This window comes from Oryctolagus cuniculus, chromosome 5 (genome assembly GCF_964237555.1).
Source record: "Oryctolagus cuniculus chromosome 5, mOryCun1.1, whole genome shotgun sequence".
Lineage (NCBI taxonomy): Eukaryota > Metazoa > Chordata > Mammalia > Lagomorpha > Leporidae > Oryctolagus > Oryctolagus cuniculus.
In genome coordinates, this window is record NC_091436.1 from 88,783,620 (window position 1) to 88,808,389 (window position 24,770).

A 24,770-nucleotide genomic window follows, 5' to 3' on the forward strand; every position below is an offset into this window, starting at 1 on the left:
AGGTCAGGGCCAGGAGCCTTGAACTCCTGGTCTCCCACGTTGGTGGCAAGGACACAAGTACTTGAGCCATCACCTGCTGCTTCCCAGGGTGCTAAGATGAAGAGCAGAGCTAGTTCTGCTCTTGAGTACATCCCAAGTCCTACAATATGGGATGCAGGCATCCCAAGCTACAGCTTAACTGCCATACATCTACCCCATTCATCGGTATTTCCTCCTGAATATACTAGTGTTGATAGTCTTTATGGATTGATAGAACTGCTTGACATTTTCTTTTGCCACTGTACAGATTTTATTTTTTACATTTGATATGATTTTCTCATTATAATCTAGTGAACTTTGCCTAATTTATTTCTGTGAAAAGATCAGCTTCAGAGTAGATCATTATTCTTTGTTCCATGAAATCCTGGTGCACATGCTTCCCAGTTTTCCCATTTGTTTTGTATATAAGTAAGGAACTTCACATCTAACAGTCTGGGGTATACATTTCTCTAGTCAGAATCCCAAGATGAGCTCAAGGATTCTGTGAAAAGGGCTGCTTATTTGTCAGTTCCTTCTGGCTTTACATGTGAAACTTCACTTTGTGTCTAGTGACACCTTATGTTAGCGCAGGCCCTATTCAGGCCATTTACAAAATATGCAGAAAGCAGATGTCATTTGAAGAGCTTGTCTTTAAGCTACTGAACAATACATATTTTTATTTGAATATTATGATTAAGATTTTCGGTAAAATACTTCTTTCTTTTTTAAAGATTTATTTATTTGAAAGGCAGAGAGAGAGAGACAGAGACAGAGAGAGAGAGGTCTTCTATCTGCTGATTCACTTCCCAAATGGCTGCAATGGCCGGAGCTGGGCTGATCTGAAGCCAGGAGCCTGGAGCTTCTTCTGGGTCTCACATGTGGGTGCAGTGGCCCAAGGACTTAGACCATCTTCCATAGCTTTTCCAGGCGATAGCAGAGAGCTAGATCAGAAGTGGAGTAGCCAGGACTGGAACTCGTGCCTATATGGGATACTGGCACTATAGGTGGTGGCTTTACTGACTATACCACAGCACCGACCCCATTTTTAAGATTTTTATAGAGTGAATACTAATTTATAATATTATTTTCATAGAAAAACAGTGACCATAGCCATTAGTGGGTTTTTTCCACATGTAAATTTAATTGTTTATAATTTGAACTACTAGTTTAAATACAAGTGTTGAGGGACTTAGTTATAATTTGTTGATACAGAAGTTTTTTGACAATTGTACAATCCTTTCGTGTCTACCCGATAGTACTCATGTGGTTTACATATGTGTATACTCATCATCTGATAGCTACCCTGTAGTTAGTAGCATTTATCTAAAGAGTTTATAGAAGACTTCCAGAATATCATGTTAAAATACAACCAGAGGCAGGCATTTGGATGTAGTAGGTAAGACACTACTTGGGGATATCTGCATCCCATATTGAAGTACCTGGGTTTGAGCCCCAGTTCACTCTCCATGCCAGCTTCCTACAAATGCAAACCCTGGTAGACAGCCAGTGATTGATTGCTCAGGTAGTTGGGTCCTTGCCACCCATGTAAGAGACCTGGATTGGGTTCAGCTTGGTCCAGCATAGAGAGTGAATCAGCTCATGAGAGATTTCTCTCTTCTCTCTGTCTCTCTCTTCCCTATCCCTTCAATAAATAAATTTGTAAAAGTTTAGAAAGAATAAAACTATAGGTGTACATATAGAGGGGGCACTGTTTGGCAAATATTAATAGTAAATTGACCATCATATTAAAATAAATGTAAGGAAGTTAAACAATTTCTGTGGAACCACGGAATTTCCCAGAATTTTTTTAAAGATTGATTGATTGATTTGAAAGTGAGAGTTACACAAAAAGAGAAGGAGAGGTGGGGTGGGGGGTGTTGGTCTTCCATCTGCTGGTTCACTCCCAATTGGCTGCAACAGCCGGAGCTATGCTGATCTGAAGCCAGGAGCCAGGAGCTTCCTCTGGGTCTGCTACATGGGTGCAGGGGCCCAAGGACTTGGGCCATCTTCTACTGCTTTCCCAGGCCATAGTAGAGAACTGGATCAGAAGTGGAGCATCCAGGACTAGAACTGGCACCCATGTGGGATGCCAGCACTGAAGGCAGCAGCTTTACCTGCTATGCCACAGCACCAGCCCCCAGAATTATTTTAAGTGAAGAAAATATACTTTATCTTGGATTCTTACACTGAAGTCTTCTAAGGCAGGTAACTGAAACTTTGTAAAATGATTGTTTTACAGGTGCATTTTTGCTGAACGTTGTTCCCTTTTTCAGAACTTATTCTTAGTTTGCAGTTTCAAGGTAAATATCAAACAAAGGAGTTATGTCTCAGAATATTTGCAGACAGAAAATGATGGGATTTCGGGAATACACTTTACCGAAATCCTCTAATAATATTCTGCTTCCAAATTTTTGAGCAATAAAAGCTAGCAATGTTGATAACAAAGTCCTAAATTGTGTCTTTTTTGACAGAATTATCCATTTAATGGAAACACATCAACTTTTCCCAAAGTGATTCCAGGGTTAGGGATCAGTAATATTTGCATTCAAGAAATACCTCCTTCATTTACAGCAAGATTTTTTAATTTTTTTCAACTATTATTTAATAAATATAAATTTCCAAAATACAACTTTTGAATTATAGTGGCTTTTCCCCCCATAACCTCCCTCCCACCCGCAACCATCCCATCTCCCACTCCCTCTCCCATCCCATTCTTCATCAAGATTCATTTTCAATTATCTTTATATACAGAAGATCAACTTAGTATATACTATGTAAAGATTTCAACAGACTGCACCCACAATGACACACAAAATATAAAGTACTGTTTGAATAGTAGTTTTACCATTAATCGCATAGTACAACACATTAAGGACAGAGGTCCTACATGGGGAGCAGGTGCAAAGTGACTCCCATTGTTGATTTAACAATTGACACTCTTATTTATGACACCAGTAATCACCCGAGGCTCTTGTCATGAGCTGCCAAGGCTATGGGAGACTCTTGAGTTCATCAACTCTGATCTTATTTAGCAAGGTCATAGTCAAAGTGGAAGTTCTCTCCTCCCTTCAGAGAAAGGTACTGCCTTCTTTGATGGCCCGTTCTTTCCGCTGGGATCTCACTCACAGAGATCTTTCATTTAGGTTTGTGTGTGTTTTTTTTGTTTTTGGTTTTTGGTTTTTTGGTTTGTTTGTTTGTTTTTTTTGTTTTTTTTTTTTTTTTTTTTTTTTTTTGCCATAGTGTCTTGGTTTTCCATGCCTACAAAACTCTCATGGGCTTTTTAGCCAGATCTGAATGCCTTAAGGGCTGATTCTGAGGCCAGAGTGTACAGCAATAATTTAAAATGAATCACGTAAAGAGGCATTCAAATGTCAACATAAATGGATTGAAGAGGCCTTCATTTACAGTTTTCTTACCTTGCAATATTGCGAGTTCAGGGAGGCATAAGTGGCTTCTCTTAGTCATTAGAAGGTTAAGTTTGAAATTCTGAATTTCAACCTGATTTGATCCAGAGAGATAGGGGCCAGTACTGTACACCTGTGGTCTCAATTGTAGGTGATTTTACTCCCTTCTCCTCTTTTTGGACAACATCTGGAGACATTTTTCGTTATTACACTGGAGGGGCTCCTGGCGGGGGGTAGGGGTGCTACTAAACATCCTGCCATACACAGGAATGCTCTTGCGAAGAATTATCCTCCAAAAATATCCATGGTGCCAAGGCTGGAAAGCCCTGCTCCAGATAGAAAAGACAAAGTAAAGAAGGTAGTTGCCGCGAGTGTCTCGGGGAGTCTGGCCAGCAGACTCAACCCAGGGCCCTCGACAACGGTTTCTCAGACGAACAACGCTTATCGGTCTTCAGTAGACTTTTTATTAGAGAAAGTAGACGTGACAGAGGTAGAAAGGAAGGAGGAAAGGAGAGGAGAGAGAAAAAGCTTCCACCTTACACCCGCGGCTTATATACAAAATGTGACCAATCAGGAGCAAGCTAGAGTCCATGCATCAGGCACACCAATCCAGTCTCTGTTCACGTGAAGGGCACGCGTCCTTCAGCCAATCAGGTGAGGTGTCACGCAGCAGGCAGGCAGGCAGACCCACTGTGGGGGTCCTGGCGCCATCTTGTTGTTTACTGCGACCTAGATCCCTCCGCCTCTGGAGAGCCCCGCCCATAGGAAAGCCCCCCCCTCCCCCGTCAAAACCGAAAGTAAAAACCTCCACCTAGCGATGCCGCTGCGGACTATCCCCGACAGGTAGTTGGCACACAAATGGATTCTTTTAATCTCTCATTTTCTGTATTGTCTTTGTGGAAGCACATTGCTTTCACTTTATACATCTGTATTTGCTTCTGCATTGCTATGCATGTAGTCAAAACACTTCATTACCCCAGGAGTCAGATCCCGGTTTAACTTAATTTGTGTTTTTGAGCTTCGATTTCATTTGTATATAAAATGACAGAATTGAAGTTATGATTTGTAATTTTACCCAAATTTTAATTTTGAATAATTTTCAAGCATATGAAAAAATTGGTGTAGGCTGGTGAACATTTGTACTCTCTTCATTGCTCACCTTTATTAATACTTTCTGTATTTTCTTCCCATCCCCCCATCTCCTCCATGCTACCAAACTTAGCGATTTTTACATACTTTTACATAGTGATTCCAATTGTGCGTGCATATCCTACAGATATGTTCACACAGATGCAAAATAGTGTGCACAGCATTGCTTGCAATGGCAAGATAACAGAAGGAGCACTGATGTCTGTTAATAGGTGCTTCATTAAATAATTTATAAGACAAGGAGGTTCTATGCAGCTGCTTAGAAAAAAATGAGGATATTCTGTGTGTTAATGCAGAAATATTTCTAAGATACATTGCTAAGTGAAAAATGTGAGACCCGGGGGAGGGTGTTGTGGTGCAGCAGGTTAAGCTGCCACTTGAAATGGCTGATTACCATTTTGGAGTGCCTGGGATGGAGTCCCACCTCTGCTTCCAATGCAGCTTGCTGCTAATGTGCCTCCTAGGAAGCAGCAGGTAATAGCTCAAATATTTGGGTTCCTGCCACTCATGTTGGGAGACCCAGATGGAGTTTCCAGCTCTTGGCTTCAGCCTTACCCAGTCCTAGCTGTTTGGGGGAGTGAACCAATGGGTGAAAGATTTCTCTCCATGTTTGTGTCTGTCTCCTGCTCTCTCTTTCTCTCTCTCATCATACCTTTCAAATTCATAAATAAGCTTTACATAAAAAGAAAAATAGAATTACATTGTATATAAAACTCATGTTATTATTTGGTAAAAATGGGGAAACAACTCTGTATTTACATATTTCATGTTTCCCTGGTTGTACATGAAGACATTCTAGAAGGAAACGTTATAAACTAAAAAAGTGGTCCTTTTTGGGGCAGATAGGGTGAAAAGTACAACTTGAACAATGTATTAAAACTGATTATTCCCTATCTAGAGAACTGACTGGGTTTAATTAACTATTAAATTTAGTCTATGCAGTTTCTTAGATTTTTAGGTGTTTTTAACTATGGAAGATACTTTTAAATTTTATGCTTCAATATACTTCCAAATTTTTTGGATTCTAGTAAAATTCTATGCATTTGTTTTATCTGCCTATTTGAATAAAATCACTGCTATATTGTATTAGTGGAAAACTAATAAAAAGAGAAAAGAGCATAAATTCAAAGTAACTCTGATATTTATAATAACTTCTTTTATTCCAAGATTGAGCTGTGATTTTAACTAATTTGTGAGATATCTTCCATTAATACAAAATTTTTTAAAATCCCTCCAAGTAACTTCTTATTTTTTCAATCCACAGCAAGTTGGTATTGATAAAGGTGACATCCCTGACCTCACACAGGTAAGTGACTCTCTCCATGCAAGATTGCATATGCTTTAAGTCATTACTCTGTATGTTGTCACAAATGAACATAGCCTTGCAAGCATTTATCAGATTTTGAGTTTCAACCAACCAACTTTCCTGGAAATTATCTTACATGCTCCATTTTCCTAGCTATGGAATATGTGTCGCTCCCCGTCTTGGTGGAGGAACGACACAGGACCCTGCGCTGTTCTTTCGTCTGCTCGGCCCTCCCCGGGTTTGCTGCTGGTCCTTCCCGGGTTGGCTGCTGGTCCTTCCCGGGTGGGCTACTGTCCCTTCCACCTCCGTGGAAGGGCAGTTCCCCCTGGCCACATTCCCCACTTCCGCAGGGGAGCGGCACACTGCCGGCCGGCTCTCTCGGGGGCTGCACAGGTGTTCCCTCAGGTGTTCCCTCAGATGTTCCCCTTAGATGTTCCTGGTGCATGCCATCTCTCTCCTCCTTTGTAGTCCTCCTCCGCCAATCCCAACTCGGCTGCCCACACGCCGAGCACGCTGCTCTCCTCCAATCAGGAGCAAGTCCTACAGTTTATTGGCTGAACTGGAGGCAGCTGTGTAGAAGCCTCTTTCTTCTCTCCCAGCGCCATATTGTGGGAGAGCAGATGCATAGAATAAGTCTTAATTCCAGTAACAGTATAGTCCGAGTTGCTCCCCACAATATGTTTTTCAAACTACTGGCAAGATTTTCCTTCTCTTATGACAGTTTCTTCTTTAAAAGCATCAGAATTTAATGAGCTCATCTTTTCATTCTTGAAGTTGAATAAAAAGGAAGCCTTGAATAATGTCAATAACTACGAAAAGTGACTATAGGTATGACCGTTAGAACATTAGATTTTCTTCCTGCTTGCCCGAGTTCTCCACATGTCCCAGGATGTGAAGGAGGACCACAAACAGGGACGATTCTGTGCTGTAGGTCTACCACACTGACTCTTGTCTCCTCGATGAGGCAGAGGATTTCCATGTAGAAAAGATTTTTGACAAAAAAGTAGTACTGGTAGGTGAGTGATTTTTCTGGGACACACCTAAGAAGTGACACAATGAAAGAGTTTACTTTTCAATCCTTTCCTCTGTCAAGATATGTTCAACTCCTAAGATGTAGACTCCAGGTCATTCATGGGTGGGGGATTATTATATGGCCTTTCTCATGATTGGCAGGAACAGTTTTCATTTAGTAACTCTTTAATTTAATGACTCTTTGGTAACTTTCTACCCCAAACATGTCCTTCAAAGAGACAAAGGTCTTGGTAGATGTAATGGGAGAAAACATAGGGCTAACAGCTTATCTTATATACCAGTAATGGATGTATGAATTTTCTATATTCATAAATTACAAAGTCATTGTGATAGAAGAAAAAATCATAATGAAAGATATACACTTTTTAATAATATCGTTATATTTTAATAGTTTGCTATCCTTATAATACCTTGAAATGTTTCCACATATAAAATAACATTAATCTTCATTTTTATTAAAAATTAGAGGAACCCAAATAAATGGTTTTCTGTTTTTGTATTATTAAAATGCACATTAATTATCAAGGATTCTTCATAAATAAAATTCACAGAACAATTCAGATCTTAATGACACTGTATTTTTTTCTTTATAAGTTGGGAGATAGCTCCTTCTTGTAGACAGACTATTAGTATAAAGCATATCTGCTACTACGAAAAATCAGTGTTCCTTGATAGGGGCTTACCTGAACAAGATCATTTTAGATATGGCTAAAAGTTGTCTATATAAAGTGCCATTAGAATACCTTAAGTAGATTTAGATTTATCATTATAACATAATTAAAAAGCAAAGAAAGTAAATGTGTTTTCACTTACATTATTCTGTTACAATAAAAATTTACAGTGCATTTAAAAAAATCAGAGAGGCAGTTTATGTTGACTTTAGAAGCAGACATTCAGTGAGTGTTTTGCTCAGGGAGCATCTCTCAGAAGTGGACAGCCATCTTTCACTCTGTAGCCAGCCCTGGCTGGAGTGAAAGCAAAACAGTGCTGTCAAGGAGAGGCTTTCCATGAAGAAGAAAACATGTTCTCAGCCATTCGCCTTCGTTTGAAGAATCTGAATGGAGGCTAGGAAAGACTGAGGGACTGCTTAAATACCTTGTTCTCTCTAACGTTAGCAAATGACAATGTGTCATTAAAAGGATTTACATACGTGGGTTCAATTTTTAATATGGTAGTATTCATTATGGTGTATACAATCGCCTTCTCTGAAGAAGTTCAGAGATGTAACATTTTATTTAGTGCTGTCAGGTGTGTGTTTTCCTCAGGTGGGCAGCAGAGACTTCACCATCAGAGAAGCAAAGTCTTTCCCTCATTCTAGTAGACAGCTCCTCCATGGTAGAGATGCGTTACACTCTCCTAGCACTCTATCCTCTGCTTTTGCTGTGACCTTAGCAGCCACATAAACTTCCATGTTAACTTTTATTTTGAAATTAACTCCTCTTCCAAAAGTTCTAGTTCAGCTCTCCAGTATATATTTAAATCCTTTTTTTCTTTTACAGAAGTATGGATGGTATACTTCTGAAATTTCTTAATAAGTTAACTGCAAAGCAGTTTCCTTTGGGGTATGAGCAACATAGAGCGAACCACCTCCCAAATCTTGTTGAGAGTCCCTTTCACATGTCTAAGGGAGGTTTCTTACTCACCTAGGGATTTAGACTTTACCCTGACACAGTGATCATGTCTGAGCCGAAACGTGAGCTGCTCTGGGGTTGCTGCTTTAGATGGTGTTAGACCTGGCTGATTTATATCTGCATCAGAAATACCAAATTATACAGATTCAGTTTAACTTCTCTACTTTTGGGTCTGGCTTCCACCAGCTCCTCTATGGCTACTAAATCTAGCCATGGTAAGAAATTGAAATTCCTGTTTGGAGAGAATTAAATAAGCAAATGAGATCATTGGCTGGTAGTAGGAATGGGATGCTCATTAGTAAAAATGGACTAGGATACCACTTGCAGCAAAACAGAACAGAAGAATTTAATGAATAGCTTCTGGAATTTAAGTTGTCTTTTGTTAGAGAATGCACAATGAACATAAATCTGGTCATCTGTAGCCTTTTTTAACTTTAATGTCATCATCACTGCATTCAGTGATCAATAATGATTAACAATGGTTCATGATTATCAATGAAAATTGTAAACACAGTCAAAATTACTGTTTTGGGTAATGTGAATATAATACCAGAACTGAGAGATTACTCCTCAACACTTCCAAATGGTTTCTTAATTCTAATGATCAAAAATTTGAGTGGTCTTTCAGTTGTCTTTTTTCACTTGGTTTTAAAGATGTTTTATAATCTGAAGCATATAAATTCTAAATTGATGCCTTCTTTTTGATTATGGACCAACCACTTGTTGCAATAAAAGAATTGTTTAAAATATTACTTCCTATTGGGATTGTGTTTGCCTTGTGAATTTAGAATATCTCTACTTATGAAAAATATCTTAGGTTTAGATGTCAGGAATTCTAATTGATCTGAAAACTACTGGTGAAAGCCCCTTTTAAAAGCTGCTGATGAATTAGTAACCAAGATATATTGTTGCTGTTTGTCAGGCTTACTTTTTGTTATTCTTTGGGTGGTATTTCTGATTGGTGTATTGACTTTGCTGCTTTTTTTTTTTTTTTTTAGTAATTAAAGGTGCTAATTGTACATTGTTGTCTTAAGTTCCTTTTACAGCAGCAAAGGCATTCTCAAAATCTTGCTCCTTAGAAATTTAAGAGACAGTTTTCAATTTGCTATCTACAGCATGCCACAATGTGTGTGGTGCCATAAAATAGTGTTGAAAAGAAGGTAGACTATAGTTTGTTCCTCTTCAAAGATATTTGAGGAATTTATTTAAATTTTGCATATCCTTATAAGAAATATAAATGATAAAGCAGTTTCTAGATAGGGGCCAGCACTGTGGTATAGTGGGTAAAGCTGCCGCCTGTGGCACCGGCATCTCATATGGGCATCTGTTCAAGTCCCGGCTGCTCCACTTCTAATCCAGATGTTTGTTATAGCCAAGGAAAGCAGTAGATGGCCCAAGTGCTTGGGTCCCTGTGCCCATGTGGGAGACCTGGAAGAAGCTCCTGGCTCCTGGTTTCGGATCAGCCCATCTCTGGCCTTTGAGACCATTTGGGGAGTGGACCAGTAGATGGAAGACCTCTCTCTCTCTCTCTCTCTCTCTCTCTCTCTCTGCCTTTCTGTAACTCTACCTTTTAAATAAATAAATTAAATCTTAAAAAAAAAAAAGTTTAGGATAAAATATTCCAACCTTAATTTTATATGCAGTATGTATTTTTAAGACTTTATTTGAAAGGCAGAGTGATGGAGGGACCAAGAATTAAAGACAGCAGAAGAGATCATCTATCCACTGGTTCACCCCCCAGGTGTCTGCAATGGCCAGGGCTTTGCCAGCTCAAAGCCAAGAGCCTGGAACTCCATCCAGGTCTCCCATGTGAGTGGCAGGGACTCAGTATTTGAGTCACCTTACACTGCCTTCCCAAGCACATTAGCAGGGAGTTGGATCAGAAGTAGAGCAACCGAGACTCAAACCACTGCTCCAGTGTGGATGCCAGTGTTGCAGGCAGTGGCTTAACCCGATGTGCCACAACCCCACCTCCTGCATGCAACAAATTCTTAAATAATTCCCTTAAGGCAAAAGTCAGTTGTATAATCTTAAATTACTTGGTCAGGATTTTTTTCAACCACTGTGATTTATTTGTGACTTCAACATAATTTTGTAAATGTCTCACTTAAATCTTAAGAAACTTTATAAAAAGAATGAAATTGTGGACAGTCTTCCTTTCTTGGTTATTTTGTTTTAGATGACTAAGGAGATTGATAGGAGAAAATATTATCTCTTCTTTTGTTGTCATCCCATGTTTTTTATACTCCATTTTCTGACTGTAACTAGCATTTATTTTTCTTAACCAGTGTTTCAAATTTAGGTTTAGCAAAGAATCACCCTTCTCTTACATTGCATTTAATATTCAAAGCACCCAAGTCTTTTCAGACTTTTATTAATTTTATTTATTTATTTATTTGGATAAGAAAGAGAGAGTGCGCGCGAGAGAAAGAGAGCTTGCATCAGTTTATTCACTCCCCAAAAACCTGTAACAGCCAGCACTGGGCTAGGCCCAAATCAGAAACCTGGAGCTTAATCCAGGTCTCCCTTATGGGAGGCAGAGACTCAAGTAGTTGAGCTGTCACTTACTGCCTCCTGGCCTGCACATTAGCAGGAAGCTGGCATCAGGGGCAGGGCTGAAATGCAAAACCAGGCCCTGTGACATTGGATGTGGGGGTGACACAAGTGGTGTCTTAGCTGTGGCACCAATTCCTGCTCCCCAGATCTATTTACTGGAATGGAGTTCTATGGCTGGATATATTTTTGCCTTACTGTGATCCCACTGAAAAAACTAGAAACGTGAAGAAGTTTATATCCCAGGTTCCCCAGCTTCCTCCATAATCATCGTCATCGATAATTAGTGTGGGAGTTTTGTATATTTTCTTTAAGGTTACAATGTATGTTCTTTACCTAAGGAACATTTCTAATCCTACATATAAAGCGAAATTTTCATTATCTCTTTTAAAGATTATTTATTTATTTGAAAGTCAGAGTTACAGAGGAGAGAGAGATCTTCCATCTATTTCTTCGTTCCCCAGATGGCCACAACATCCAGGGGTGGGCCAGGCCAAGGGCAGTGGCCAGGAGCTTCTCTTTGTCTCCCATGTGGTTGGCAGGGCACCAAGCACTTGGGCCATCTTCTGCTGCTTTTTCCAGGTGATCAGTAGGAAACTGGGTTGGAAGTGGAGCAGCCAAGACACCAACCAGTACCCATATGGGTTGTAGGAGGTGGCTTTACCTGCTTTTCCACAATGCAAGCCCCTCTTTATGTCTTTTAGAAATTCATATTTTGGGAGGCTGGCACTGTGGTGTAATAGAATAAGTCTATTTCTATGGTGCCGGCATCCCATATGGGCACTGGTTTGTGTCCCGGCTGCTCCTCTTCAGATCCAGCCCTGTGCTATAGCCTGGGAAAGCAGTAGAAGATGGCCCAAATGCTTGGGTCCCTGCACCTGCATGGGAGACCCAGAGGAAGTTCTTGGCTCTTGGCTTCGGATCGGCTCAGCTCCAGCCATTGTGCCCAATGGGGAGTGAACTAGCAGTTGGAAGACCTCTCTCTTTCTCTCCCTCTCTCTGTAATCCTACCTCTCAAATAAATAAAAAATCTTTAACAACAACAACAAAAGAATATGTCAGGAAGGGTTAAAAAAAAAGGTTAAAAATCATATTTTTAATTTAAAAGTATACCACTAGCTGTGGTTTACTGCAATTTGTTGAGTAAGTCTATTTTCACCCCAGTTACATTTCAAGACTCTAAGTTTTAAAATTTTTAAAAAGCATGTTATAACCCCTAATAATCATCTTTGTTTTACTCTATAACCTAAACCTTTTCATATATTACTGACAAAGCTGTACCTTTCTACCCTTTTTCAATTATATCAACTTAATATTTTTGTTCATCTAGTTATGGATTTATACATTGACATGTCTTATTTCCCTGAGTATCTTGCATTTATAGTAATCACATGATTACATAAAAATAAACATATTAATGTTGAAAGTATATGATCTATTAATGAGATGAAAATGAATGTTAAGTAAATGACCTAAGCTTTTGAAATTAAAACTTTTTAATAGTTTTATTTTAATTTGTCCTTGGAGATACAATATACAATATACTGTTATATGAATTTCTTTGAATCCCATGAGCTATTATAGTAGTTGCATTAACTCCTTCAAAAGTAATTTCACATTAATTTAAAGAGCAATTGTCAGAATTAAATGTATCTGTAAATGTATTTACCTCCTTCATGAAATGCTATTCTTTGAATGCCTATGCTGCTCTTAAGGTCTAGTTTTGGTTAAAATTATTTCAGAAAGATGAAATTAAATCTCTAATGCTTGAGGAATAGATCGGGTGGAATATTTCTTTAAATGTATGATTTTTTTCCATCTAATATAAAGTAAAATGCCATCACTTTATATTACCTAAAATTTTATTTATAAAAAATTGAGGAATTTCTTACTATAAGAGTTCAAATATATTATAGTAAGTCTGTCAGTATATCACACCTTATTATAATTGCTGAAGTTACAAATACTACGTATGAAATTAACTAGCTCAGTAATAAGAAAATCCTGTTATTAACTATTGAAATTTTTTCTTTTCTCCACAACTTTTACTTACCCCCTCCTTTTTTTAAATAAAGTTACAGTGTTTCCTAATGTTTAAATTGCACATGGATAAGTGAAATTTTACTGTATTTTCAAATTCCTGTAACTTTGTATTTGGGCACTTAAGTTTTTGACTTAAATACAAATACCTTTTCTTTTTTCACTGTGTTCTTATGGGAAGTTGGTGGTGAACTTGATTTGAGTTCATGGCACAGTAAAGCCTATCCAATGTAATCTGTACATTGAAAGCACACTGTGCTGTTACTTGTTATGCAGTGGAGTTAAATGTATTTAAGATGGACCTGAGATTCCTTGGAATGTGAATGTTTTCGTACCAAATGAAATTATCTCACATATCTACTAAGGTCCACCCACAGACCTCCACCCCCCAAGTTACCCTGATGTTATAGTGTGCTTGCTGTGAAAGAGAACAATGCAGACATTTATTTTTACTTTCTTATTGTAGGCTCCCAGCAGTCTTATGGAGACCCTTGAACAGCATCTAAATACGTTAGAAGGAAAGAAACCTGGAAACAAGTATGCATTAGTTGTATATTCTAAATAAGATGAAAAATAACAAAGTCATTCTTTGTTAAGAGTGAGATTTCATGGTGTAGCATGCCCCAGTGCAGCTTGAGGGAGTGCTTCATTGAACCAGTGTGATTTCGTGCACAGTCCATCTGCAGGCTGAGGCAGCAAACTCATAGACTGTCCCACTTCGACTGAACCTGTTGATTTACGTATTTTCCATTGGAAAGAATTCACAATACAATGGAAGAGAATTCCTCAAACTGAAAAATTGAGGCTGTTATCATTGGACATGAGTAAAAATAAGCACAATCGCACAAGTAGCCTTATAATTTGTTAGCAACCCCACTGTGAAAAAAGCAAAACCCTTAAGTATAGTGTTCAGGACTCCACTGCTTGTCCACTCAAAGCCTTAGGCATGGCATGCTGCTGACATTTTACTCAGAGGCCTTTGATATAGAACAGCTATCAATTAACAATTGTTTGATTTTTATGGATTTTTTTTTAAATCTTGGGTTAGGTATTTATATTTTGACCTTTTTTTCTCATTGCATGCAAAAAAAAAAAAAAAAAAAAAAAAAGCCCAGCTTCTCTTTTTTCCATCACCCCAGCGGTTGTAAAACCTGTGTAGTCACAAGCCTTAGTGCTCTCCAGTCTTGTTCAGATGAGCTCTCAGAGCCTTGGGTACCTGCCTGCCTTGTCCTGCATGTGGAAAGCTTATGCCTCCAGGAGGGCCACCTGCAGTCCCACCTTCTTACTCACCAACTGCCCTGCACTGTGGATTTTTAAAAATACTGTTCACTTATGGGATTTGAATATATTCTTCTGATTCTAAAGGTCAGGAACTATTTTATACTTCATTGTCTGAACACTTAACGTGGGTCTTTCTACAGAGCTTGAACTCTGTGCTTTTTGTTGCTACCAGCTTTCTGTGTATTTGGCTTAGGTTGATAGTAGGAGTTAGAGACAACCAATGAATTGACTATGGCAAAGCTGCAGGCTGAGCATGGGCTTTTCCTATGGCAAGGTCTTCAAAATGCAACTCCTTCCTGACTTTCTTCTCTCTGAGCATGCTCCCAGAAGCCAGGCTTGTGTCTTGATGCAACTTCTTTTTTCTTTGGTGGTTATTTATTAACTTAGTGTTATTTCTGTCTTTTCCAAGTTAGCAGAGAAATGATGGCATGTTTTAAACGTTCAATGATAAACAACAGTATAGTAGGACTCTCCAAGCAATTAAGGCAAGGCCATTTGGAAAGATGGATGCCAGGACCTCTCACGGGCTCTGTCAAGGTCCTCACCGCAGTTCAGGGTCTGCCCTTAATTTCAGTGTGGCCGGCCGCAGTCAGACTTTTGAGGAGAGAGTACATTTAAATCAGTAAGTGCCCACTTCCAGGGACTGAGGGTGTCTGGGAAGCCAAATGGGTTGGATACCTAGGATGTAAACTATGGGAGGCAAGGAAGCTGAGAGCTGTCCCCACTTCCGTGACACAAACCTCTGGCTAAGGAAATGTGCACATCCACTGATTGGTCACTCCTTCGTGCAGTGCTGGACACACATTGCATGCTGGCTTCTCTGTACTCTTCCTCCCCGGTCCCGCAAATTCTACATAGTTTCGTACTCTTCTCTTGTTTGTGGTTAAGTTGGCCAGGGCTGCTGTCTCCAGTCACCCCTTTCTCTCGCCAGAATTTGCTTAGCTCTGCACATCTACATTCGCCCCCTTGTGGCCACTGCGAGGTACATTTAGAACAATTAGCTGTGACTAGTTAACATTTCTAGAGAAGTGAAATAAAGACTCAGTAACCTATTTGAATTACCTTTTGCTTAGAACAGTTTTTTTCTCTCCTTTAAAAATCATTTTATGCTTGTCAGATTCTTTTCGGATTTGGATGAGACCACATTTGAACTTGTTTTATACTTATTCCCTATTTTTAAAACAATGAACTATAATAGTTAACTATTTTCCTCTTTGTATGTTTGTGCTTACCTGGGAACTTAAGTGAAGGGTGAGTACTATGCTGAGTGACTTTTTTTGCATTTGGTAATTGCTAAAAATGCAAAAAACACTCTTAATATTCCACATTTGGTATTCAAAACATTTAAAATTGGTTTCTGTCCATTTTACACATTTGTGTTTTTTATAATGCTTTATTTTTGTCTCTTAAGGTGACTGGCATAAATGGTTTTATTTTCAAGTTGGTCTTTTTGCAACAAGATTATGTATATATATAATCAAAAATTTTTCATTTGTTTAGTAAACGAAAGGTTTCCCCATGGCATATGGCAGAAGTGTCAAAAGACAACTTTATTTTAAAAATTGATTGACTAAAACTTTGTCAGTAGCAGTATAAACTATTCTAATCTCTAAATCAAGCATATATATGTATAATGAAGTATCTGCAGATATCTGCTATGAAAAATATGTGTGACCATTATATTTAGTGTTATGTTTTCCCTCATATTCATGTTTGACACTGTATGCAATATTGTATGATACACCTTTGCGTATCTTCTGTATATGATTCCATGGAACAAAAGCAAGAAACTTGTTTTATTCTAAATGTGGGTTTACTAAGTGTTGAAGATATAGAAAATCTAAAAATAAGTATTTTATAATTTAGGTTTTTCACATCTTTTTGGGGGAGGGGGACCAGCATTTATACTCAAAACTATGTAGTGATTTTTTTTTTTGTGCAGCAAATAAAAAATAGCATTTCTGCTTTTGACAGTTTGCTTGCTATTAACATCTTTGAAGAAGACTTTTGGCATTTGCCAAAAGACTTTGGCATTTGTGTTCATAGTAAAAATCTGTGAAACTATTTGTAGCATTTTTCATTTTCTTTTTAAAGTAGTTTGCTATATGGATCATTCATTAGCTTCTAAATCTTATTTTGCCCAACATAGTTCAAGATGTACTAGATTTTTCTAGATGAAGTTGTTAAAATAGTATTGGTCTTTAAGAAATGAAATTATCTAGATACAAAGGATTGTAGCATTGTCTTACCTAAAGAGTGGTAACCAACAGTAGGGTGGGAAACCAAGTGTGAAGATGTAAGACAAAACAGTTGTGTTGTGTAAGAGAAGAACAAATATGCCAGGCTGATCTGTGTTTTCAGCAAGGCAAAGGGTGTGTGGCACAGACTCTGGGAGACGGACACACCTGGACCGAGTCTTGACTTAGCATTAAAGAGTGGTAAGACTTGGGCAAGTTATTGGCGCCTCTGAGCCTGCAGGCCCTCAAATTTTAATCAATGAACAATGATGCTTTTTTAATGCTTTAGCCTCATGGGAGCAGCCCTGATTCTCAGTTTTTTAATTAAATCATGGCAAAAACCAGATGTCATCTGTGGGAATGGAGGGCACCCATTTGGACAGCTTAGTTTCACAGTTTAAGGTTTCCAAAGCAGGTGGAAAGTTCATTAAGTATAAAGCAAATACATGAATATAATCTCCTTGAAAAATTCAAATAATACAGAAAATATCAGATACAGTGTAAAGTGCTAGGGATGAGTTCATTTCCTGGAACTTAGCATCTAGTGAAGAAGACAGGTAATTAAACAGATACGTAAGATATGCTGTGGTGGGTGCGATAATAACAGAGACGGCAGGAGATTTTTGCTTGTGTAGTCCATGGGATAACTACAAGTATCCCTGAGTAACAGTGGCCATGCAGAAGCTTGGCAAACTGGGGTATAAGACAATTTTGGTTTTTCATACCTCACTTTGAGTTGATGTTCTTTTGTAGCAAGTAGAACAATTCTGTTATTTTTACTATATCTTTCTTCTCGTATTGGTATAGAAAATAAGTTATAAATTTTTATGCTTTAGCTTGGATATTTATTTCCAAAGTTCTTGCTTAGCCTCAATTCTCTTCTTTGTGTTAGTATTTCTCATTATGTCAGGTCCACTAAGAATTGTTTTATGAAAATTTCTCCAGAGATAAACAAATTAAATGAACTCATCTTAGAAAGTGACTATGTGAAATGGCTACTGTTTTCTTTGCAGAGTTCTGACTATAATTTTCTTAGGTTTTTATTTAGATTTAACTCCCTTCCTTTTCATAATATAAAGGAAAAAATAATGAGTGGAGAAATTATTAGCCAAAAGTCTCTGTATTAGATTAGATTTTTAGGTTCCTAAGTAACTTTCTGTAGATGGAGAAGACACTGTGAATCTATTTATTTTAGTAGATTCTGAAATGAGCAACAGAGATAAATGTATACACTTTTCTTCATAAAACACGCAGTAAAAACTAAATCTAAACAGGAAATGTAAGGCATTTATTTTCAAATGAAGTCTGACTTAAAAGATCTGAATCTGGCATGTAATACTACTAAATATTTTGCTCTATCAAAAAAACACAACAGAAATCATAATATTATATGAAATTCCAGTTACTAAATTTCTGCTACTGCTATGTGTGACATTTTCCCCTAAGGATGAGTAGAAAATCATGCCTGCCCTCTGATAAGACCCTGAAAATAGGCTACTCATTTAAATGTTTTTATCTTTATTTTGTTGACTTCTCGTTTTCCCACCAACTCAAGTTAGTCACGTGTAAGCTGTTCCGTACTTCATTATGAAGTAGTTTGCTAGAAATAATGTACATAGCCAGTGTTCCCAGTAATTAACTTAAAACACATATTATCTACTCCTTCCTAACTTTCCCTCACTAACTTAGAAGCAAGCATCCAACATGCAGCACTTTGTCAGGCTCCCTCTAGGTATTCCACGACGATGGAGATATGTTTCCAAGGCAGTTTTCATGACAACCGTTAGAAGAAAAGTAGAAGAGCTCCAGGAGTGTGATCATGGGCATTGAGACACATTTGAGGCCCAGGACTGAGAATCTTTTTTTGTCTAGAGTTCATCCTTTTATGCATCACAGTTTTGACTACATGAATCTCAGTGTGCTTTAACTTGAATGTGTTTTCTCACTTTGAAAATTAACAAGCCTGAATGTTATTTTTAAATTGGTAAATGATTATTTTTCCCAAATCTTGGCAAAATTTTATGAATTCCAATTTGTACAGGTTTTTTTTTAAGATTTATTTATTTATTTGAAAGGCAGAGTTACAGAGTGAAAGGTCTTCCATGCACTGGTTCATTCCAGATAACTGCAATGGCTGGAGCTGGGCTGATCTGAAGCCAGGAACCATGAGCTTATTCTGGGTCTCCCACGTGGGTGAAAGGGCCCAAGCACTTGGCCATCTTCTGCTGCTTTCCTAGGCGCATTTCCAGGGAGCTGGATCAGAAGTAGAGCAGCCAGAACTCGAAGTGGTGCCCATATGGGATGCCGGTGCCATAGGCAGTGGCTTTACCCACTATGTCACAGCGCTAGCCCCCCAATTTCTTTTTGATGGATGGATGTAGATAATGACCAACTCAAAGCATTGAGTTGTTTGAAATACAGAAAATAATTTTGAATTTAAGAATTTCTACTACTAGAAACTCTAATACTGGAAAATATTGTAAGAAGATGTCATACTTGAGTAAAAAACAGAAAGCATGTTTAGTTTATCCATTACTTTACAAGTCTCTATATAAAACAAGTTAATGCCTGGGCAGTTTATAGAACTTAAATCCTTCTCCATATGTGTTCATGTATATTGTTTTAATTTTTTATGTTGCCTTTTAGATCTGGTGCTCCCTCTCCATTAAGTAAGGTAAGTATGTTTTTGGTTTTTTGTTTTAATCATTTTACTATCTGTAATTATACAATTCAGTGGCACTACGCGTATCCAAATTACTATGCTAGCATCACTGCCATCTATTTCTATAATTTTTTCATCTTCCAAAAAGGAAGCTCTCATTAAATAATAACACCTCGTTCCTCCTCCCACTCTACTGTCTGTCTGTATGCATTTAATTACACCAGTCCTGCATACAAATGAACTCATAACGTGTTTGTCCTCCCGTGACTGTTTTATTTCCCTTGGCCTGTCTTCAGGATTCAGCCATGTTGTAACATGTGCCAGTTTGAGGTTGGATAATGTTCAGTTGTATGTATGTACCAGACAATCCGTTGACGAACGCTTACGTTGATCCCACCTTTTGACTATTATAATTCCTACCATGAACACGGGTGAACACGTACCTATCTGAGTCCCAGCTTTCAGCTCTTATGGGTGTATACCCAGAAGTGGGATTGCTATGTCATACAGTAATTCTAATTTAATTTTTTGGAGGAAAGTTAAGTTACATGTTTATATATTTTCCTTTATATTAGTTTCTTGTCTAGTATATTAGTATAGTGTATGTGACTTATTCCTCTGTTTATACTAAGAATATAAAGCAGGAGAGATTTTCTTTTTCTTTTAAGATGTATGTATTCGTGTGAAAGTCAGTTACGGGGGGGGGGGGGGGGAGATAGAGAGAGATCCTCCATCTTCAGCTAGGCCCAAGCCAAGAGCCTGGAACTCCATCCAGTTCTCCCACATGGGTGCAGGGGCCCAAGCATTTGGGCTATCTTCTGTTGCTTCCCCAGGTACATCAGCAGTAAGCTGGATTGGAATTAGAGCAGCCAGGACTCGAAGCGACACTCATATAGGATGTCAGCATCACAGGCGACTTAACCCACTGAGCCACAGCCCTGGCCCCAGGAGATTTTCATGAATTTATATTATGACTGAAAGCATAGGAGTCATAATATTTTACTAGTAGAAAGCATTTTCACATATTCTGAATCACAGCCCTGTGAGACAGATGAGGCACATATATTTTATGTTTAATGGTACACAAATCAGTTATAATTATGTGTCTTTACATCCACATTTCTTTAAAAAAAAAAAGGTTTATTTATCACAGCATTTGCACTGGTGATTCTCAGACACCATGGACTAGGCCAGTGCTTGCCTGCCTGGCTACCAGAGAGTCTGAACAGTCAAATGAAATAAGCAAGCAGCTCCCTAGGTATTCTGATGCATACAAAGCATTGTGTTTGTGAAAAACAAAAAATAACATTTAATTATTTATTTATTTGAAAGAGCAACAGAGAGATTGAGGGAGACACAGAGAGAGCTTCCACATCCACTGATTCACTTCCCAAATGCCTGCAAGAGCTGGGACTGGACCAAGCCAAAGCCATGAGTGTGGAACTCCATCCCAGTCTCCCCTATGGGTGACAGGGCCACAGTGCTTGGGCCATTATCTGCTGCTTTCCAACGTACATTAGCAGAAAGCTGGATTGGAGCAGAGTGGCTGACTAGAACCAGCACTCTGATATGAGATGCAGGCATTCCAAGCAGTGGTTTAACCTGCTGCACCACAAGGGCTGTCCCAAGTGAAAAGTTCTGACATGTGACTGCTGAGTACAGTGTGGTAAAATTGTGGCATCCTTTAGGATGATCTGTGGCTGCATTCTGGCCATGTCAAATTTTAACTGACTTCATTTTTAAACAACAGGGTGATTTGAGTTCTGTTTCCCAACTGTCAGCTCTCCTCAGAGCTTGCTGTTACAGAGTATTTAAAAAAAAACACTATTTTAAGGGCTGGCTTTGTGCCAGAGCAGGTCAAACTGGCCGTTACGATGCAGGCATCTCATATATCAATGGTTCAAGTCCTAGCTGCTCCACTTCCCATCTAGTTCCCCTCTAATTCCTCTAGGAAAGCAGTAGAAGATGGTCCAAGCACCTGAGCCCCTGTCACCCATGTGCAAATCCTGGATAGAGTTCCAGGCTCCTGGTTTTGACCTGGCTCACCTCCAGCCATTGTAGCCATTTGAGAAATGGATGGAAGATTATCTGTCTGTCTGTCTGTCTATCTATCTTCCTATGTACCTTTATCTCTTTGTCTCTCCCCCTCTCTCTGTAACTGCCTTTCAAATTAATTGATAATTTAAAAATACACTATTGTAGACCTTCATGTCTGCATTTGTGTCAGTAAAATTTATTGCTGTCAATAAATTCTCAGTGTTGTTTTATAAGCAGTACTTTTTCTAAGCTTATCTATGTATGTTGGATTAAGAAATGTCTTTTTTTCCCAGAGGACTTAACAGTGTCCTCAGTGGATGCTGTGTGTTAACTTCAGCCCATCCTTTCTATTCTGTTGATTTTTTTGTGTTCTATTGGGAAGATTTGAATTTTTGTTGGAGGAGTTTACATTTTCTGAGCAACAGTATCTGCATTGCTCATATGTTTGTCTTTCTTAAAGTACTGAGTGTTTGACATTTTGATTTAGTTATATTCATGGACGAGTAGATATCAAATAAATACTAGTTGAGCCTGGAGACTTTTATACATTTCTTATGTCCTCAGTTCTTTTTCTAAATTACTCATCTTAAAATTCCTTAAGGTTTGAAAGCAGATGTCCAGTTACAGTAGCACCTGATAGGCCTTTTTTGGTCTTGGGCTTTGTGCATTTTACATGCTGTTAAATCTCATTTCTGCTTTTAGAACTAAGTGTTAGTAGACTGTTGGAGGTATTCCACTAATCTTTCTTGTGTACATGCATGCAGATATAAATATGACCAGGTAAAATAGAATTAGGAGAGTTACTAGACATAGTTTTTAATTTTTAAATATATTAGTTGACAATTCTTATTTTAAAAGTAAGTAAGTCTAAGAAAATGAATGTTAGATTTCATTTCTCTTGTTTTATCTGCATTGTATTAACAGTGGAATATAGTCAGCTACCCTCAAGTTGTTAGTGACTTGAATCTTGCTTGTGAATTGTTCTCTGCCAACTGTGATCTATTTTTTAAATTGAATTTCTAGATTTTAAAAGCATCTGAAAAGATTTCACTTAAAGTCTGTTCAGGGTGAGAAAGAAAAAGAGTGATCTTGTCCCAGTAGCAATTATTACAATTGGTATGCTTAAGAAGTTTTTAACAGCTATTAAAATCTTTTCCAATAAATTTTTGTTCAGGAAATACATTTAGTTTTTATTTTAAATATATGAATAGAAGTCATTTCAATGTTAGGCTAAATATTCTATCATAATTTTAAGTAAGTTACATTTAACTTAACCTTTAAGATATGTTCTGTCCTGTACTGATTACTTATTACAATTCTTGATTTCTGATTTTCCTGAGTTTTTCCTCCCACTAAGAATTATAAAGCTTAATTGGTGGGGTGGCATTGCTGTGTCCTGTAGATTCGCCTTTGACTTCACTTTGTTGTGTGTCTTCACTTTCAGTCTTCTCCAGCCACGACTGTTACGTCTCCTAATTCTACACCAGCTAAAACCATTGACACATCGCCACCCGTGGATTTATTTGCAACTGCATCTGCGGCTGTCCCAGTCAGGTTAGTGAGTGAGTCTGTTTATTCATATTTTGACTAGACTTTTGTTTTATTCTTACATACTCTACCCAAATGATCTCACCAGATGAAATTTAATCCTAAAATATATGCAATGTTTTAGGTTATTTTTGCTACACCAAGTAATGATTAGGAAGACCTATGCTGCAGAAATTACCCTGTTGCTCACACATCTGGGTACAGATGTGGAAGAATGAGGCACACGTTTCTGGTTCTTCTGTAATTGCCTGTTATGAACTTTTTTCTACAATCAGTTTCTTCTTGTGGGAAATTTAAAAGATATCGCAACATACTGTAAAAAAAAAAAAAAAAAAAAAAGGCTTACAACTGTAGGCCAATTAGCTGGTGCAGATGAGGAGATCCAACTCTGGGACTAGAGCCAGGCCTCCGAGATGGAGATGTTCCTAATCTGCTTTTGTAGCACCTGCATTTCAGGGGCATGGTAAGGAAAGAGAGAAGACAGATGGCAGTACTGTGAAATCTGAAGGCTGCCCAGAATAAGCCCTCCATCCATAGGTGCTGCCTCAAATCATAATTTTAGGTCAGTTCCTTAGTTCTTTTTCCCTGAGCAGATTCTAGTCTCATTTTGTTTGTAGTATCTGTGATTCTGGTTATAAATGAATGTCCTGTGTTTGGGAACTTGATTTCTGAACAGAGCAATAAAGCCAAGGATTGCACGCCTGTTGCCTGTGTGTTGCACTTTCCACTTGTTTAGTTCTACTTTTTATAATATGGTAGGATGGTAAAGTCCAAGTCCTTTCTGCTGCTGCTCTTAGGTAAATTGTTTCTTATGAAAACTCTAAGGTCTTTGTAACACGTACATTCTCCTTTTCAGTTACCTAGTCCAGTTGTATTTATGAAATGGACGTGAAAACCAGATAGGACTTTCAGAGTTTTCAGACTCTTAAAAAAAAAAAAGAAACAGAATCATTTCTTCAGTAGAATTCTACTTGGAAACCTAGTAGGTTAAAAAAATAAAAAAGATGAAGATGGAAATTGCTGTTTATGAAGACAGACAGGGAACCCGAGACCTGAGGGCTTGGGACCTCTAAGCCAGTGCTCCTCCCAGCTAAATATATGTGTGAATCACTCGAGGCTAAAATGAACGTTCTTGGGTGGTGGATGCCAGAAAGCCCAATATGCTGATTTCTACCCAGGTCGCGGGATGTTGCTGGCTCAGGGCCCACTGCTGAGCAGTGTGGCTCTAGACTGCTGCTTGGACTTCCGCGGATAGAGAAGCTTTAAAAGCACAGCCACACCTGCACAAGAATAAAAGAATGCAGATGTAGGGTTAGATGAGTCCTCTCACAGGCAAACTTGATATATTATAATCTAATTTAGGAGAAAGGCAAGTTGGTGATTAATGATTGGCTCTAGTATTTGGTTTATAAATAAATTCTTGTCAGGACTTGATTTTTTTCCTTTACAAAAAAAAAATTCAAAAATGGAAAAAGCTTACCTCAAGGTTGTGATTTTTTTCTTGCCCTGTAAGACACTGTCCATGGATAAAATCCAACCTACTATTTGTTGTTTAAGTAAAGTTTTATTAGAACAGACATGTTGATTTGTTTATGTATTGTCTATGTCTATGTCTTATTGCATGCTAAAATGGCAGAGTTGAATAGAGATAGAGATCTCCTGGCCCTCAAGATCTAAAATATTAACCATCTGGCCCTTTATAAAAATAGTTTGCCAAACCTTGGTATGTGCTATACTCTCCAATGTATTATTCTTCTATTGGATTTCAGATATCCAAAATCTGTTCTGTTTCCTGCAGGAATCTTAACTTAAAACACCTTAATATTAAAATGTGTTCAAAATGTGATTTTAAAATTATTCCATTTTCCTTTC

General features: G+C 38.1%; 1 protein-coding gene across 19 annotated transcripts in view; it reads left to right on the plus strand.

Annotated features, from left to right (window-relative positions):
- The window catches only part of SNAP91 (synaptosome associated protein 91), a 156,368-nt gene that overhangs the window by 84,922 nt on the left and 46,676 nt on the right, over nucleotides 1-24,770 (plus strand). For all 19 annotated transcript variants that reach the window (XM_051855481.2, XM_051855487.2, XM_051855488.2 and 16 more), the window contains exons 9-12: nucleotides 5,836-5,877; nucleotides 13,600-13,670; nucleotides 19,298-19,325; nucleotides 22,795-22,904. In XM_051855481.2, coding sequence (XP_051711441.1) covers nucleotides 5,836-5,877; nucleotides 13,600-13,670; nucleotides 19,298-19,325; nucleotides 22,795-22,904 — 251 coding nt within the window. The remainder of the gene's footprint in view (nucleotides 1-5,835; nucleotides 5,878-13,599; nucleotides 13,671-19,297; nucleotides 19,326-22,794; nucleotides 22,905-24,770) is intronic.